Source organism: Oncorhynchus gorbuscha, unplaced genomic scaffold (genome assembly GCF_021184085.1).
Source record: "Oncorhynchus gorbuscha isolate QuinsamMale2020 ecotype Even-year unplaced genomic scaffold, OgorEven_v1.0 Un_scaffold_16:::fragment_2:::debris, whole genome shotgun sequence".
Lineage (NCBI taxonomy): Eukaryota > Metazoa > Chordata > Actinopteri > Salmoniformes > Salmonidae > Oncorhynchus > Oncorhynchus gorbuscha.
Window position 1 is genome coordinate 130,492 of NW_025744820.1, and position 18,943 is coordinate 149,434.

The following is an 18,943-nucleotide window of genomic DNA, read 5'->3' on the forward strand; positions in this document are numbered from 1 at the left end:
CTGGATTTCCAAGTAAAAATTTGGTGAAGGCTATTCTTGTTCGGACAACGGTTCAACTCCAAAGTGGATGGTTTCACTGTGTATGAAAGTTGTGTATGCAATCGGTCAATAGATTAGACTGTGAGTAAGCATAAACTTCTCCACTAAAAGAGGCTCTGGGGAAAATAAGACACGTTGAAACTTTACGAGCTTTGCTTTGGACTTCGGAATTGTACTGCCCCACCTTTATAACCGACGTCGATCTAATATTTAATGGAAATTATCTTGCGCAGAACTTTATTTTGCACCATTTACACTTCAACAGTTTAGTGGGTAACGTGTTTACGCTCAATGTGATTTTGTATATAAACGGATTCACCACCTTCAAGTCAGCAGTATGGTAAACTTCAAAACTCAACGATAAGAATTTGTTTATAATACAACATAGCATTTATTTGGTGAATAAGTGTCGCAAATCTAGATACCTCAAACGACTATTTATTTCATAACATTTGTCCCATCATTCTATTCACCTTTGACAGAATACCATAGGTAAGGTGGTGTTGGGACTTTTGGGGCTTGCTGGCGTCATCATCTTGACAGTAGTGCCCACGGCAATATATCTGAACGGTGAGTGGTACCACTTTCAGTTGCTTTCAATGACCCATTAAATTGCAGCCTACCATAAAAAAAAATTTAAACTCTGTTCAGAATAAGTGTTTTATTACCACAATAGAACACTGCATGCACTGGATAATAATATTGTATTATTGTAAAAGAACACTGCATAAAATAAACACTTTTACATAATCCACGTGACATACAAACATGTAGACCTAGTGCTTTAATGCTTTAGAAATACAGCACCGTGTTGCAATATCACATCTTCTCTGCAGGTACCACATTTGTGTAGCCTACTAGCACATTTACCTCAGTTATAGCAGCTCTACAAACCCAGTCAAATGTATATTGATCTTACATTGCTATCTGTTACAATCTTATAGTCCTCCCGTGATCCTTATCTATTTTTTTATCAAGACCTGTTTAATCATGTGTAAATGCATTGTAGTCTTACGAGCCATTATAGTAGCCGATGACTTGTTGTCGACGTGACTGGTACATTCCTCCTGGTATAGACAGTACAAGGAATCAGTGAACGCTAACTTTGAGCCCCACGTTTCAGAGGACAAAGTGACGGCTCAGAGGACGTTCACTCTCAGTGATGTCTTCAATGGCTCCATCAGGGCCAGATCCTACAACATGCGCTGGATCTCAGGTAAAACACCCTAGAAGCCTAATCAGTCAACTGTATGTAAATGAGTAGATGGCTGTTATGTTCAATCCAGTCAGTAATTGTGTGCCTGGAATGTATGACACAACACTCTTAACCCTGGAAGGATGCACGTTTAGATGTAAGCCAACAACACAATGTTCCCTTTACAAAATGTTAAGAAACATTTTTTTAAACGATAGTAGGCCTACATACTGTCCCTATTTAAATGGCACACTTTGGCTTTTTGTTAAATCATCAGTGCAAGGCAGAGACCTGACTAGCAACAGTGCTGATATTTCAACTTAAACGTCAGTGTGTTATTATTAAACTCCTCTCTTCTTTCCGCTCCCTGACAGACCATGAGTATCTGCATGAAAAAGACGGCTCCATCTTCCTTCACAACCTGATTACAGGAAACACCTCAGAATTCCTGAGCAGCATCACATTTGTAAGATACCCCTGTCTGTCTGTCTGTCTGTCTGTCTGTCTGTCTGTCTGTCTGTCTGTCTGTCTGTCTGTCTGTCTGTCTGTCTGTCTGTCTGTCTGTCTGTCTGTCTGTCTGTCTGTCTGTCTGTCTGTCTGTCTGTCTGTCTGTCTGTCTGTCTGTCTGTCTGTCTGTCTGTCTGTCTGTCTGTCTGTCTGTCTGTCTGTCTGTCTGTCTGTCTGTCTGTCTGTCTGTCTGTCTGTCTGTCTGTCTGTCTGTCTGTCTGTCTGTCTGTCTGTCTGTCTGTCTGTCTGTCTGTCTGTCTGTCTGTCTGTCTGTCTGTCTGTCTGTCTGCGCATATTTGGAAGCAAGTATGGTGAAGGAAGGAGTGTTTGTGTCATGTATAACACAGCACCTTTTTTTTGTTGAAAACCAGGATCAAGTGGCTGCCTACGACTATATAGTGTCTGCTGATCAAAAATATGTTGCTTTCAAGAGCAATTGGACCAAGGTAATGTCTTGTGATATTTAATGATGTGTTGTTGTATTATCCTGCTGTGAAGTAGCTATGTGTGGGTTATGTCATTGTGATGTGGTGGTTGTTGTTGTTGTTGTTGCAGAATCAGACATATGTGCCCAAAGTAATTGCCCTGCAGGGATAAATAAAGTTTAAAAAATGAACACATTTCATTGAATGAATGTACTCATTAATTCATTACATTTACATTAATAATAATTACATTTAAGTCATTTAGCAGACGCTCTTATCCAGAGCGACTTACAAATTGGTGCATTCACCTTATGACATCCAGTGGAACAGCCACTTTACAATAGTGCATCTAAATATTTTAAGGGGGGAGGGGGGTGAGAAGGATTACTTTATCCTATCCTAAGTATTCCTTAAAGAGGTGGGGTTTCAGGTGTCTCCGGAAGGTGGTGATTGACTCCGCTGTCCTGGCGTCGTGAGGGAGTTTGTTCCACCATTGGGGAGCCAGAGCAGCGAACAGTTTTGACTGGGCTGAGCGGGAACTGTACTTCCTCAGTGGTAGGGAGACGAGCAGGCCAGAGGTGGATGAACGCAGTGCCCTTATTTGGGTGTAGGGCCTGATCAGAGCCTGGAGGTACTGAGGTGCCGTTCCCCTCACAGCTCCGTAGGCAAGCACCATGGTCTTGTAGCGGATGCGAGCTTCAACTGGAAGCCAGTGGAGAGAGCGGAGGAGCGGGGTGACGTGAGAGAACTTGGGAAGGTTGAACACTAGACGGGCTGCGGCGTTCTGGATGAGTTGTAGGGGTTTAATGGCACAGGCAGGGAGCCCAGCCAACAGCGATTTGCAGTAATCCAGACGGGAGATGACAAGTGCCTGGATTAGGACCTGCGCCGCTTCCTGTGTGAGGCAGGGTCGTAATCTGCGGATGTTGTAGAGCATGAACCTACAGGAACGGGCCACCGCCTTGATGTTAGTTGAGAACGACAGGGTGTTGTCCAGGATCACGCCAAGGTTCTTAGCGCTCTGGGAGGATTTAATTAATTAATATAAGTCATTGATCTGTGCTACTAATCAAATTCCTAATTATAATTTGCTTAATATGTTTCAACAGATATGGAGACACTCTTTCACAGCTTCATATTCTCTCTATGATTTGGCAGGCTCGTAAGTCTCTTTCAACTGTTCTTGTCTGCAAATGTGTACTATACACTATGCATATGCAGTGTGGAGAATATAGGACATGTTATTTTATTCAATGGACTCTAGTGCAGGAACTGGTCAACAATACTCAACAGATATAGAAACTGAAGAGGGCCACACACTGTAATGTTTACTGCAAATGATTTATAGGGACGCATTTACAGAGCATTCGGAAAGTATTCAGACCCCTTCCCTTTTTCCACATTCTGTTACAATACAGCCTTATTTCAAAAGGGATTAAATAAAAACATTTCCTCATCAAACTACACCCAATACCCCATAATGACAAAATGAAAACCGGCTTAGAAATCTTTGCAAATTTATTACAAATAAAAAACAGAAATACCTTCCTTACATAAGTATTCAGAGCCTTTGCTGAAACTCGAAATTGAGCTCAGGTGCAAACTATTTAACACATTTTATAAAAATTGGCTGTAACATAACAAATTGTGGAAAAAGTCAAGGGGTCTGAATACTTTCCCGAATGAACTGTATATGGTGTTGTGTCAAACTCAAAGACATGAATACTGTTCCGTTTTTATTTATTCTCATTTTAGGACATTTCTCAGTACACCAGACATTCCTCATCAAGTCCATGTGTTTGCATGGGCGCCAACAGGGAACAAAATGGTAGGTGAAAAGGACACTTTGAGAGAAACCATCGGTCTTGTTTCTGGTGTCTGACCCATTACACGTCCTCCAAACACTCATCATCAATAGGACTCACCCCAACAACACAACATGCACTTTTGTTTGTCTTCAGTTCAACGCTGGAATGCTCAAAGATCACATTTTCAACGCGCGCCAAATAAATAACTTACTCACGACATGTAATAATAGGCTACTGTTACTATAAAAATAACATTTCAGGTTACTAGGGTTACCAAAAGACATTGCACACTATTGTGCATATTGCAGTGCGCTATACCATGTTTAAAGAGGAACTCGAAGTCATTAAGACTTATCTCAATGTCTCTGTTCCTCTCACATACAGGCCTTTGTGTGGGGAAATGATGTCTACGTGAAGAACAGCCCTACTGCTAAGGCCATGCAGGTGACGTCCAACGGAAAACACAACCAAATCTTAAATGGCATCCCAGATTGGGTGTATGAGGGTAAGCGATACCTACAGGAAGGCAGCTGTGAATCTTACATACCTCTTACTATAACTAGTACATATCAGTCAGCACTGTGATGTGAATTGTGTCAAATGTAATTATACAGGAACATGTTTCTCTTTTGACAACACAGAAGTATGTGAACAGCTTAAGCCACAACGCACACAATAGATGTGCCATCCTGATGTAGGCCTAACGGTGGTTTCTGATTGTTTTGTTAGAGGAAATGTTCTCTTCTTACGAGGCAATGTGGTGGTCACCTGGAGGGAGGTATCTGGCCTATGCTGAGTATAACGACACTCTGGTCCAAAACATAGAGTATTCCTGGTATGGGAAGGAGCCGTATCCCGACACGGTCATTTTCCCCTATCCTAAGGTAAGATAACACTTAATGTATGTTTGATGTGTATCTAAAAAGTGTGCTGGAGTAGGTCATTATTGGCATGAGGTTCTGAGGCAGTTGATAAGGGAACTGGACTCTGGACCATAAGGCCTCTGGGTTAAAAGCGTGTTGTTGTTTTATCACAACTCAGGGTACATTCAGGTCTAAGCTGTCCCAATAAAATGATATTGGTCCATGATTTCCCAGTTCGGAAACCTCTCTTGACGACTGTGTATTTGAATACAGTCATACACTCTGTATTGTCACATATGAATGCATTGACACTGTGTGTATAGTCATTCTAAAACAATTCGTTAACAAAATACATTTTAAAGACGTGGTTGCTTGTAAGAAAGAAACCTATGAGACCCAAAGTTTGTTTTTATTTCATCGTAATTGTTTCGCATAAATGCTTTTTTTTCTCTCCATCTTCTAGCCTGGTACTCCCAATCCAGTGGTGAAGCTGTTTGTGTATGATACTACAAACATATCAAACATCACAGAAGTTGTGGTGCCAGCTTCAGTTGGTGCGGGGTAATGAAACTCTGTAGTACACAATACGTTAAACAATGTATTCAGTAGGAGAGAAACGCATTGCATTGGAATTTTAAACTCAATTTTAGGTGCAAGCTGTGAGACAAGTGGGGTTGTTTCCGTGTTTTTTTTTTTTTACAGTGATCACTATTTGGCCACCGTCACCTGGGTAACGGATGAACGCATCGCTGTCCAGTGGCAGAAGAGGAAACAGAATGAGCTCCGCTTTCAGATCTACGACTTCAACACAGTCGGAAACACCTGGATCGAGAATGCGTTAGAGGTACGCCCCCCCCCCCCACACACACACACTTTCCCGCCGCCCTCACTCTCCTCTCCCCTCTACACCACTCCCCTCCTCACCCTCCTCCCCTCCTCTCCTCTCCCTCCCCTCCCCTCCACACCTCTCCTCTCCTCTCTTCTCCTCTCCTCTCCTCTCCTATCCTCTCCTATCCTATCCTATCCTCTCCTCTCTTCTCTTCAGATAACTTGTTGGAGTCCTAATACAATCACAAGTTTACATACACCTTAGTTAGCCAAATACATTTAAACTCCGTTTTTCACCATTCTTGACATTTAATCCCAGTAAAAGTTCTATGTCTTAGGTCAGTTAGGATCACCACTTTATTTTAAGAATGTGAACTGTCAGAAAAATAGTAGAGAGAATGATTTATTTCAGCTTTTATTTCTTTCATCACATTCCACAAGCTTCCCACAATAAGATGGGTTAACTTTGGCCCATTCCTTCTGACAGAGCTGGTGTAACTGAGTCAGGTTTGTAGGCCTCCTCTCTCACACACTTTTTCAGTTCTGCCCACAAATGTTCTATAGGATTGAGCTCAGGGCTTTGTGATGGCCACTCCAATACCTTAACTTTGTTGTCCTTAAGCCATTTTACCACAACTTTGGAAGTATGCTTGGGGTCATTGTCCATTTGGAAGACTCATATACGACCAAGCTTTAACTTCCTGACTGAGATGAGATTTTGAGCTGTTGCTTCAATATAGTCACAGAATTTTCCTTCCTCATGATGCCATTTATTTTTTGAAGCGCATCAGTCCCTCCTGCAGCAAAGCACCCCCACAACATGATGCTGCCACCCCTGTGCTTCACTGTTGGGAAGGTGTTCTTCGGCTTGCAAGTGTCATGTCTTTACTATCATTAAATTGAAGACTTAGTTTTTATCAAAGATTCTCTGTAATTAGTATTACGTGATCAAACTGATTTATCATGTAACTGTAATTAACTAGGAAGTCGGGGCACCAAGGAAAATATTCAGATTACTAAGTTATAATTTCCCAATATAAACTTTCAGATATTTTACATCTGATCAATTAGTCTTCGAAATAATGAATTGTTTACTTTACCTCACGTTAGTCTCATTCCGAACGTCGTAAATTGTTGGTTATCTGCACGAACCCAGTCTTCACTATGAGTCATCCATACATCAATCATGTCTTAAATCATTTATTTATTAACTAACTAAACAATCACAGAAGTGCGCACACAAGCAAACAAAGTTAATATGGTTACAAGAAATGATAAGGGAATGTGCCCTAGTGGACTAAACCGGCATGATGGCTTGTTAGACAAAAGGGGAGTGGGGGTCGACTAAGAAGTCACTACAGAGTTAACTCATTCGGGAACAATTGCAAACAATATATATATATATATTTACGCTCAGTGTGTCGTCTTGATCGCTGTTGAAAGTTTGTTTCTTTTGTAGAATTGTCCATCTCTCTCTCTCTGTCGTGGTTATAGTGGATAGTTCAGAGTGACATTCATTCATGTTGTTGTAGAATGGATGTTTCGGCGGTTGTCGTTCTTTGCGTTCAATGATACCGAATTCCTAGCTGCAGACTAGTAATTAATATCAAAGATTTGTTCTTATTCTGTCGGTATCGATAGTCTAAGAGCTTAACCACGTGGTATGGTTAAAAGATTCAGCAATGGTCTGCAACCTTTGTCCTCCTGTGATTGAGAGAAACATGGTCTTCTGAGAATATCTCAAAGTTGGGTTTTATTAGGTATTGCAGAAAAGGGGCTGTCCCAGGATGCCTGACCCTAACTGGCTCATGGGCGGTCCCCTGATTTAGTTCAACTCAAAAGGGAATTGGAGTTTCCTTCATTAAACAGTCCAAAAACACATTACACAATTTTACAAACAGTATCATCCTCACTCATTCATCTTATACAACAATTAGATGTAAAACTCATATTTGAGGCTATTATATAAACAGCGTTATGGTAATGTGGCCACACCGTCTCCCATGAGCTTCCCCAAGTTGTAACAAACGGACCAGTTCGTAGCTGGATTCTTCACCGATCTTTTATACCTTCTCCAGAACATACATGTTGTTCGGACCTCAAGTTCTGTGAGGTGGAAGAAATTCCTTTGTTCACTATGAAACTTCACTCTATCTCTATACTGTGTGGCCATGAGGCAGGGTCTTCCCTAGGAATTAACAACCTCACTCTGACCACAGCAGTCTGGTTGTAGAAGCAGAGAGCGGGGGATGGTGCTCGCTGTACCCAAAGAGGGCAACGTCATGACACAAGCCTCCCCTTTTTCATCCAAACATATAACGATGGTCATTATGGCCAAACAGTTCTATTTTTGTTTCATCAGACAAGAGGACATTTCACCAAAAAGTACGATCTTTGTCTCCATGTGCAGTTGCAAACCATAGTCTGGCTTTTTTATGGCGGTTTTGGAGCAGTGGCTTCTTCCTTGCTGAGCGGCCTTACAAGTTACGTCGATATAGGACTCGTTTTACTGTGGATATAGATACTTCTGTACCTGTTTCCTCCAGCATCTTCACAAGGTCCTTTGCTGTTGTTCTGGGATTGATTTGCACTTTTCGCACCAAAGTACGCTCATGTCTAGGAGACAGAACGTGTCTCCTTCCTGAGCGGTATGACGGCTGCGTGGTCTCATGGTGTTTATACTTGCGTAATATTGTTTGTACAGATTAACGTGGTACCTTCAGGGATTTGGAAATTGCTCCCAAGGATGAACCAGATTTGTGGAGGTCTACAATTTTTTTCTGAGGTCTTGTGATTTTCCCATGATTTCAAGCAAAGAGGCGCTGAGTTTGAAGGTAGGCCTTGAAATACATCCACAGGTACACCTCCAAATGACTCAAATTATGTCAATTACCCTATCAGAAGCTTCTAAAGCCATGACATCATTTTCTGGAATTTTCCAAGCTGTTTAAAGGCAGAGTCAACTTAGTGTATGTAAACTTCTGACCCACTGGAATTGTGTTACAGTGAATTATTAGTTAAATAATCTGTCTGTAAACAACTGTTGGAAAAATGACTTGTGTCATGCACAAAGTAGATGTCCTAACCGACTTGCCAAAACTATAGTTTGTTAACAAGAAATTTGTGGAGTGGTTGAAAAATGAGTTTTAATGACTCCAACCTACGTGTATGTAAACTTCCGACTTCAACTGTATGTCACAATAAACTATCAAATTATATACTTATTTGTTGTGTTTTCAGAAACTTGACGTTACAAGCAAGACAGGTTGGATTGGACGGGTGTGTACGTTATACGAACACAACAATATGAACATGTTTACATTATCCCTGGGCCATAAAAACATATTTTACCAAGTAACAAGCATGGATTATTCCTGTAAATAAATACATTAACTTTGCTTCTTCTAGTTTTCACCTTCTAATCCTACTTTATCGGCGGACAAAGAAAGTTTTTACATTGTGATGAGTGACAATAACGGCTATAAACATATCCATCACGTAACAGGTGTAAGTACTAAGTAGTGCACTTCTCTTCATGCACCTTCTCAGTAACCCAGACATGGTTATGATACACACTTGATTTGTAATATTTGTATGGTGTCCTTGCAGGGCACAGCAACAGCTGTCACCTCTGGGACTTGGGAGGTCGTTGACATTTTAAAAGTGACTAATAACGCCTTGTACTATTCAAGCAACCAATACGGTCACAAGCCAGGAGGGAGAAACATTTACAAGTAAGAATATCACTCTTTCATTTTCATGCCTTCGTTCTGTCCTGCTCACGCAGTACTCATTTCTAACATGCATAACCTATGACTTACAACTCTATAGTTGTAGCCAATAGAGTCATGTCAGTTGTTTGTGTGTGTGTGTGTTTCAGGATCACTCTCGGAGCCACCCCCCCCCCCACCACCCAGTGCCTGACCTGTACCCTGAATGAGGACAGGTGTCAATACAACTCAGCTTACTTCAGCCATGATGCCTCTTTCATCCGCATGGACTGCTCAAGTCCGTCAGCCACACAGCACACACCTACACACACGCAAACACACACACACACACACACACACACACACACACACACACACACACACACACACACACACACACACACACACACACACACACACACACACACACACACACACACACACACACACACACACACACACACACACACACACACACACACACACACACACACACACTACACTACACTACACTACACTACACTACACTACACTACACTACACTACACTACACTACACTACACTACACAACCCACTACTCCAACAGTGTTTGTGCAGTCAAGTCATCACAATACTGTAGCTGTGACATCCCTAAACAATATCCCAGCCGGTATATTCACTTTGAAATAATAGTTTCTTTAGTAGTAGTGCTTCTAGATCATTTGGGAGGACACACACACTATATTAAATATGTGTTTGTCTCCACAGGTCCTGGACTACCTCTGTATACTCTCAGGGACAACAGGGATGCTGGTTCAGGTAGGCCAGTTACATTTACTAGTGTGTGATGGAAATAAATGATATAAGCCAAGCAAAGTCACAAGTGCATGCTCTCGTCGTTTAGAGATCCGGGTTCTTGAGGACAACACGGCTTTGGAAGGCCTTCTGTCTGAGATCCACATGCCCACCATGCGACGCGACTTTATCAAGCAAGGGGAATTCAGTAAGGCTTTCAACGATTAAAGACTTTAATTGAATCTTTCATCTGATATTAAAACCATGGGACATCTCTAACTTGATGTCCATTGATGGATGTTTCTGTTTCTCCCGACAGATCTTTGACAAATCCAAGAAATACCCCTTACTTATTGATGTGTACGAATGAATTAACCTCTGTGAATACATGATCCTGCTTTGTCTTATGATGAATTGTTGTACCAATAACGAGGGCCTGGATTTAATCCTGACCACATGACTAAAGCCGGAAATACTCTCGACTCTAGTTAAATTCAGAAGTCTGCAGTGTTTTCTGGTGAGCTCAAGTGGTCAGGGGAAACTCGGTGCCCTAGTTAAATTCAGAAGTCTGCAGTGTTTTCTGGTGAGCTCAAGTGGTCAGGGGAAACTCGGTGCCCTAGTTAAATTCAGAAGTCTGCAGTGTTTTCTGGTGAGCTCAAGTGGTCAGGGAAAACTCTGGGAACTAACAATAATGTTTGTCTTTCTCTTTTGTGTTCCAGGTATGCAGGGCCTTGCAGTCAGACAGCAGACTTCCGCTATAGGTTAGGCTGGGCCGCATACCTGGCGAGCACGGAGAAGGTCATCGTTGCCAGCTTCGATGGTAGGGGAAGTGGTTACCAAGGCGACAAGCTAATGCACTCCATCTACCGACGTCTGGGAACCTATGAGGTGGAAGATCAGATAATGGCCGCAAAGTAAGGTTGAACTGTGGTTGAACAGTAGCCAAGTCGATAGCTATGCCCAACTGACTCAAACAGGTTGCTTTGTATTATACTGTGTCACACTGCAAAAGTGACATTAAGATAACATGATATGTAAAGATTCTGGGTTCGAATCCAGGCTCTGTTGCAGCCGGCCGTGACCGGGAAACCCATGGGACGGTGCACAATTGGCCCAGCGTCGTTCAGGTTAGGGGAGAGTTTGGCCGGCAGAGATGTCCTTGTCCCATCGCGCACTAGCGACTCCTGTGGCGGGCCGGGCATAGTGCATGCTGACACGGTCACCAGGTGTACAGTGTTTCCTCCGACACATTTGTGCGGCTGGGCCAATTGTGTCAAGAAGCAGTGCGGGTTAGTCGGGTTGTGTTTCGGACGGGAGTTACAGTGGAGACAAGACAAAATTGGGGAGAAAATGTGGTAAAAACATTTTTTTATAAATAAACATTATATAACACTTACGCTTTTTTGGTTTGAGCTTAATGATGCAATAGCCTGGTTGACAGATATTTATCCAACTCCTATTCATCTCCACTTTCATGCTAAATATATCCTGTCTGGTAGGACAAAGGACGTGACAGAAGTGTTGGCTAAAGTACCTACAGATCTGACCACCAGGCTAACGATCAGATGACCGATCAGAGGTCACATGGGGTCAGCTGGAATGCAACATGACTTACCTTTCCCTTATTTCACGTCAGAGAGACTGAGGACAGTAAGAGATTAGAGTTAGACCACGGACCATCAGTGGGCACGGTCCATTAGAACCCCTTTTAACCGACCCTCACGTTTAAATGAATTTGTGTTTGTATTGGTGGTTCCCAATCACAGCAAGTCACTTTTCTCTTTCAGGGAATTCACCAATATGGGCTTTGTCGACAAAGGCAGAATAGCAATTTGGGGTTGGGTAAGTTAAAGCATAGGGTTTGGAAATATGATATGTTGGAACCATCAAGTGCAGCGTAATGAAATGCAGCATGTGTACAATCACCTTGTCTTTGTGCCTTGAGTAATGTAATATTATCTGAATTCAAGGCCAACGTGATCAGCTGGTATTGTGTTTTATAGTCCTATGGCGGTTATGTCACGTCAATGGTTCTGGGAGCTGGGAGTGGAGTTTTCAAATGTGGAATGGCAGTTGCCCCAGTTTCCAAGTGGGAGTATTATGGTATGTCATTCCGTTATTGATATGTTATTAATATATTTACATTTATATAAGTGTAAGTCATTGGAAATGATCCGTACATTTTCCCTACTTTCAATATTTCAGATTCAATCTACACAGAACGTTACATGAATCAACCTTCGGAAAATCTTGAATTCTACAACGTAAGTTGACCCAACTCCAACGTTTTAAATGGCCATTTATACATTCGATTTTATACTATGGCCTGTGTTATCCAAACTGGTTTTACTCTCCACGGAAACAACACCATGTACATTGTGTTTTACAGAACTCCACAGTGACAGCCAGAGCTAAGAACTTCAAATCAGTGCAATACCTTCTGGTCCATGGGACAGCAGATGGTGAAGCCTCCTCTAGTATTTCTGGAATGTTCTGTAAAAACACACCACCTGTGCAATTAACAACCGTACAATGTTTAGAGTCTAGACTATTCCTTTGACTCTGTAAACCCATTAGTTGATTAAGCTAAACGTGTTAACTAAGCAGTGTGCATACTTTTCCTGAGGCTTCACCATATCATATGAGAATAGGAAAACACTGCACATCGGATACTGTTAAATTGTTATTCAAATCTCTCTATTTGTTTCAGACAACGTCCATTTTCAGCAAGCTGCTCAGATCTCTGCTGCTCTGGTTGAGGAACAAGTGGACTTTGAGGCCATGGTAAATATTTTGATTTAGATAGATGAGTTATCTACACAATCAGTGATTGTAGCGCTTTATACCTCAATGAACCTGCTCCATGAAAACACTTAACAATAAATAAATGATCGGAAACAAATGATCGGTGCTTATTCCTTCTTTCTATCACTTTACTACAGTGGTACACGGACAAGGACCATGGTCTTGATGGTTCAGCCAATCAGCATGTCTATACCCACATGAGTCACTTCCTCCAGAGTTGCTTCGCCTGATGCCATTCGAATGAATGATGCCCAACCTGATGCTTGCCGAACGATAACCAAACGGCCCCAAATTCATTTGTAATTCACTTGGACAGCAGGTAGCCTAGCGGTTAAGACCATTTGGCCAGTCACCAAAAGGTCGCTGGTTTGAATCCCCAGGCCGACTAGGTGAAAAATCTGTCGATGTGCCCTTGAGCAAGGCACTTAACCACAATTGCTCATGTTAGTAGCGCTGCATAAGAACGTCTACTATATGATGTAAATGTCATTGAAAGTTGTCCTATTTTTTGATGACTTAAGTTGTTTGAGCCAGTACCCAAACACACACTCCAAAAGACCATCCTCTCCATATGCAGTTATGAAACAATTTACGTCAGCAGGATTGATCTATCATTTTATCGTTCGGAGCCTCACCGCGAGTTATGAGGTTACATTTGAAATGAAGAATGTGATTATATTGAAATACCAAAGGGCTTTGTGAGAACTGATCAGCCAGTGACTAAGCATGTCTGACTTGTATTCATTAAGGGGCCTTGATTGCGCTGTTTTATCCTCGAGGTATCAACATTCATTGTCGATACATTATATTGCTTTGCATTTTATTGTACAAACATACTGCATGTTTTTATAGAGGGGATCTTGGAAGACCTTTGTACCTACAGTGTGTGTGTGTATTGTTTCAATAAAATTGTTAAATCTAGATTGTGGATTCTTACTGTAGGGGATCGACAGTACATACAGTACCAGTCAAAAGTTTGGACACACCTACTCATTCAAGGGTTTCTCTTGATGGTGTACTATTTTCTACATAATAGTGAAGACATCAAAAACTATGAAATAACACATATGGAATCATGTAGTAACCAAAAAAGTATTAAACAAATCAAATCATATTTTAGATTTTAGATTCTTCAAAGTAGGCACCCTTTGCCTTGATGACATCTTTGCACACTCTTGGCATTCTCTCAACCAGCTTCATGAGGAATGCTAATCCAACAGTCTTAAAGGAGTTCCCACATACGCTGAGCACTTGTTGGCTGCTTTTCCTTCACTCTGCGGTCCAACTCATCCCAAACCATCTCAATTGGTTTGAGGTCAGTAATTTCGAGATCAGGTCATCTGCTGCAGCACTCCATCGCTCTCCTTCTTAGCCCTTACACAGCCTGCAGATGTGTTTTGGGTCATTGTCCTGTTGAAAAACAAATGATAGCCCCACTAAGCGCAGACCAGATGGGATGGGATGGAGTATCGCTGCAGAATGCTGTGGTAGCCATGCTGGTTAAGTGTGCCTTGAATTCTAAATAAATCACTGGCAATGTCACCAGCAAAGCACCCCCACACCATCACACCTCCTCCTTATGCTTCACGGTGGGAACCAAGCATGTCGGAGATCATCCATTCACCTACTCTGCATATCACAAAGACACGGTGGTTGGAACCAACAATCTCAAATTTGGACTCATCAGACCAAAGGACAGATTTCCACCAGTCTAATGTCCATTGCTCGTGGTTCTTGGCCCAAGAAAGTCTCTTCTTCTTACTGGTGTCCTTTAGTAGTGTTTTTTTGTTGTTGCAGCAATTCGACCATGAGGCATGATTCACGCAGTTTCCCCTGAACAGTTGATGTTGAGATGTGTCTGTTACTTGAATTATGTGAAGCATTTATTTCTGAGGATGGTAACTCTAATGAACTTATCCTCTGCAGCAGAGGTAACTCTGGGTCTTCCTTTCCTGTGGCGGTCCTCATGAGAGCCAGTTTCATCATAGCGCTTGATGGTTTTTACGACTGCACTTGAAGAAACTTTAAACGTTCTTGACATTTTTCCGGATTGACTGACCTTCATGTAGTAAGTAATGATGGACTGTTGTTTCTCTTTGCTTATTTGAGCTGTTCTTGCCATAATATGGACTTTTACCAAATAGGGCTATCTTCTGTATACCACCCAAGGAAATAAATTCCACAAATTAACTTTTAACAAGGCACACCTGTTAATTGAAATGCATTCCAGTTGACGACCTCATGAAGCTAAGCTGGTTGAGAGAACTTTGAAAATGTTTAAATATAACATTTATTTGGATCTGTTTAACATTTATTTTGGTTTTACTACATGACTCCATGTGTCCTTTCATAGTTTTGATTTATTCACTATTATCCTACAATGTAGAAAATTGTAAGAAATAAAGAAAAACCCTTGTACGAGTAGGTGTGTCCAAACGTGACTGGTACTATATAATCAAAAATCAAAATGACTTTGGTTTGACATAATAATTGGATATCATCTGTAAATGGTTTATAAGTACATTCAGTTAACGGTAATGCAGGTTTACGCTTTGAATAACACGTGAATTCATGTTATCTAAAAGGGGATGATCAACAGGACCCACGATGGAAATGTTCTTGTCTTAAATGGGTGACCAAAGGAAAAACACCCCAAAAATAGTTTCCATCTCTGATTCTATCATAGTTAATATAATCCACAAACCCTGACTCAGCTTCCCATTTACAGTAAACACACACACACACGCACGCACGCACGCACGCACACACACACACACTATTTGACAGGATGTCATCTTGTTTGATTTCTACACCTAAGTGACAGCTGTTTTCTCGCATGGATAATGCCACGTCTTCCATTTTAAACAGACGTTTCATTGCGAGTTCATCCACTGCAACCAAATGGGGCCCTATGTGTAATGGATTGAGAGTAACAAATGGGTGTAACAGAGTGGGAGAGCGGGAGGATTGGGCCACCGGAGCAGACCCGGCCTTATTGCCATGCTATATAAGACCCCCACAGCCAGTCAGGTCACCAAGATACAACCACAAGGAACCAGGACTGAAGCAGAGGATCTCACTCTCTCTCAGACACACATTTCATCTCATCTACCCGCACGTTAACAGGAACAGGTGAGTTGCATGCAGCCAGGACACGTCTTAATTGATTTTGGAAAATCTGTTTCAAAACGGGATTTGTTTTTCCATTGTGAACAAAACCTTTGATTTTGTCAGTGGATGTAAGCTTGATATGGAGCCTTTTGCTTGTCAATATGAAATGCACATGACTGTCTTCGGCTAAGTTACTCAATTGTGGTTCTGTCTGCAGGTCACAATGTTTGGCATCCACTCCCTGGCTGGTGTTCTCCTCCTGGTCATCGTACAGAGCAGTTGGCAAGTCCCTCTACAAGAGGCTGAGGACAACTCAAGGTACAGCTCATAAATGTTATATTTTCTATGGGGGAGAAATGATCCCGATTTTCCACGGGATATTTTAACAAATATTTTCAGAACATATCATAGGGGGAAAAAAGCGCACAACGCACAGTATCAACGTAGACTACAGACGGAATGACTAGTGTTTAACACATAATGTACACGTATCCAACAGCAACTGTCAATCAAAATTAGACTATAATGAGGCATCTATCAGCATAATTTCAGCATGAAAGATTCTTCTTCTCCTGTAGCTTAGAGACAGCAGACCCGCTATTGGAGGATTTGGTGGGCGTGCCTAACTTGAAGAGACATTCCGAGGGAACCTTCTCTAACGACTACAGTAAATACCAGGAAGAAAGGATGGCTCAGGACTTTGTTCAATGGCTTATGAACTCCAAGAGGAGTGGGTGAGTGTTCCAGCAGAGTAATATTATATATTTCTAGGCTTATGACTGATATTATACTGCGGAGTGGAGAAATAATAATGTATTTTTCTTAATGAGAGCCAGGACAGTTCAGTCTTTTGGAAACTTTTACCGTGATGAATACTGTATATCTTGAGACGAACAATCAAAGATTTGGATGGAGACATTACAGATTTAAACATCATTCCAAAAATGTTTGTCTGAAGCACCATCTATATTACGGCATTGTTTGTACATGCAGAGAAAGGATAGTAATGTACTGAGCAACATATTCATATTCACAGTACTTCCAAGTCAAACAAAGTAACTTCATGTTATTCATCCATTTTCATTATCAACTTATCCTCAACTTCTATATCAATACATACACTTAAAATACAATATTTGAGTGTTTTACTAGCAAAGTTAGTGAAAAACAGTTATAAGAACTCAGAGGCCATTTAAGCTGAGCCAGAATGATTTCACAGTACTATAATTGGTTGAGTGGAGTTTTGTATCTTTACCTCCGTCTAGCGCTCCATCCAAACGCCATGCCGATGGGACCTACACCAGCGACGTGAGCACCTACCTGCAGGACCAGGCGGCCAAGGACTTTGTTTCCTGGCTCAAATCAGGACGGGCCAGACGAGAGTAGGCCTCCCTTCACCCTACAGCACCAACATCTTGTGTGTCATGTCTAACGCGAGAAGAAGAGAGAGAGAGAAAAGATAATCAACTACTTAGCTAATTTATCCATTGCCGCACCGTTGCTTTCTGCTTTCTTAAGGCCTGTTTTGACATTTCATGTGGTCGTGCCCAATAAATCCCATTAAACTATGCTCTGCATTTATTGACACATTTATTGATATTTGCCTTTGTTGACTGGGTTGGAAGAGAGCGTATCACACAGTTGCTGTGTGCATAAACACCTGTTCAGGGAACAAAGGTGTCCTCTAATGCACAATGAATGACTACAGCTACAGATCACTACTCCCGAAATCATCCAATAGTCATAAGGCGTAACTAGAAAAGGGTACATTTCCTAAAGAAAATGTGTATTCTTGCTTCGGCCGACTAAAAGTTGAACCCAACGTGGTTGGTAATTGTGTACAGAAGTATTGTGTGTGGAAGTATTGATTGTGGAATTATTTTGTGTGGAAGTATTGTGTGTGCAAGTATTGTGCGTGGAAGTATTGATTGTGGAATTCTTTTGTGTGGAAGTATTGTGTGTGGAAGTATTGTGTTTGGAACCACTGACAAGTGTGTGTTATCTTGTGTACTGTACCTAGATCTGCAGAGGAGAGCAGGAATGGTCCAATGAGCAGAAGACATGTAGATGGAAGCTTCACCAGCGATGTGAACAAGGTCCTAGACAGCTTGGCTGCCAAAGAGTATTTACTCTGGGTCATGACCTCCAAAACCACAGGGAACAGGTAAACATCAGAACACAATCAGAAGCTGTATGAAAGGGCACCATATTCCCTATATAGTGGGCCTAAGGCTCTGATTAAAACGAGTGCATATGGTGCCATTTTAGACAAGTTTGTAAATGGAGTGTCTTGCCTACATCAATATTTGATCAATTGTTTTGTTTTTTTGATGTCACACTCTTTTTCTCTGTATCTTTCTCTCTCCCACTAAACCGTGTTACTGTATGGTGTCACAGATTGATCATTTGGTTTCTTGTTTATTTCAGTAACAAACGTCAAGAAGATCATTGAAAGAAGACAAACGCTTCCTTGTTCAAGAGAAACTTGGATACTGTGCTACAAATGATAAGCCTTGACAAAAACCAAAAGCCATACTAAAAAGCCATACTGCTTAGCATTGTTGTGATGTTGATACAATGTTGGAAGTACTTAGATTGTTTACTCTACATTATGTGATGAAAAAAAAAACAGATAATGTATTCTTCCTTAACTTTGTGGTGCACAATGTATCAGGTCAGTTGTTAAATTATACAAATATTTTTCCATAAATTAACATTATTTTCTATATTTGTAATGTTGAAAGAAAGGGAACATGGTAAAAACTCAGACATAATGTGTAAAACTATCTGGTAACATTTGTGTGAATTTATTTTTTTATCCCATATGTATCAAAACCTGCTCTGCAAAATTAAACTCTTTCATTGTGTTTGCTGTACT

At 41.3% G+C, this 18,943-nt stretch overlaps 2 protein-coding genes across 2 annotated transcripts; both read left to right on the forward strand.

The window, feature by feature from the left end:
* The first annotated feature begins 238 nt into the window (after positions 1-238).
* On the forward strand, positions 239-13,874 carry LOC124017122 (dipeptidyl peptidase 4-like). Its single transcript, XM_046332519.1, has 25 exons — positions 239-379; positions 522-609; positions 1,163-1,255; positions 1,609-1,700; positions 2,113-2,187; positions 3,276-3,328; positions 3,922-3,994; positions 4,359-4,479; positions 4,704-4,858; positions 5,301-5,398; positions 5,540-5,681; positions 8,906-8,944; positions 9,074-9,172; positions 9,275-9,399; positions 9,546-9,673; positions 10,123-10,173; positions 10,259-10,362; positions 10,469-10,509; positions 10,869-11,063; positions 11,937-11,991; positions 12,153-12,252; positions 12,355-12,413; positions 12,539-12,611; positions 12,860-12,933; positions 13,092-13,874. Exons 1-25 carry the CDS (start codon positions 377-379, stop codon positions 13,182-13,184), a joined length of 2,229 nt encoding a protein of 742 aa, XP_046188475.1. The 5' UTR covers positions 239-376; the 3' UTR covers positions 13,185-13,874.
* A 1,458-nt stretch (positions 13,875-15,332) lies between these two features.
* Positions 15,333-18,932, forward strand: LOC124017125 (glucagon-1). The gene is made up of 6 exons (XM_046332520.1): positions 15,333-16,086; positions 16,283-16,383; positions 16,644-16,799; positions 17,331-17,447; positions 18,086-18,229; positions 18,493-18,932. Exons 2-6 carry the CDS (start codon positions 16,289-16,291, stop codon positions 18,515-18,517), a joined length of 537 nt encoding a protein of 178 aa, XP_046188476.1. The 5' UTR covers positions 15,333-16,086; positions 16,283-16,288; the 3' UTR covers positions 18,518-18,932.
* Positions 18,933-18,943: the final 11 nt, after the last annotated feature.

Bases quoted from the DNA above. Each gene is read 5' to 3' on its own strand.
- LOC124017122 (XM_046332519.1), top strand. The intron at 610-1,162 runs GTGAGTGGTACC...CCCACGTTTCAG, and splicing joins CACGGCAATATATCTGAACG to AGGACAAAGTGACGGCTCAG. The intron at 9,173-9,274 runs GTAAGTACTAAG...GTGTCCTTGCAG, and splicing joins ATATCCATCACGTAACAGGT to GGCACAGCAACAGCTGTCAC.
- LOC124017125 (XM_046332520.1), top strand. From the start codon at position 16,289: ATGTTTGGCATCCACTCCCTGGCTGGTGTTCTCCTCCTGGTCATCGTA. The intron at 16,384-16,643 runs GTACAGCTCATA...CTTCTCCTGTAG, and splicing joins GAGGCTGAGGACAACTCAAG to CTTAGAGACAGCAGACCCGC. The intron at 18,230-18,492 runs GTAAACATCAGA...TGTTTATTTCAG, and splicing joins TCCAAAACCACAGGGAACAG to TAACAAACGTCAAGAAGATC.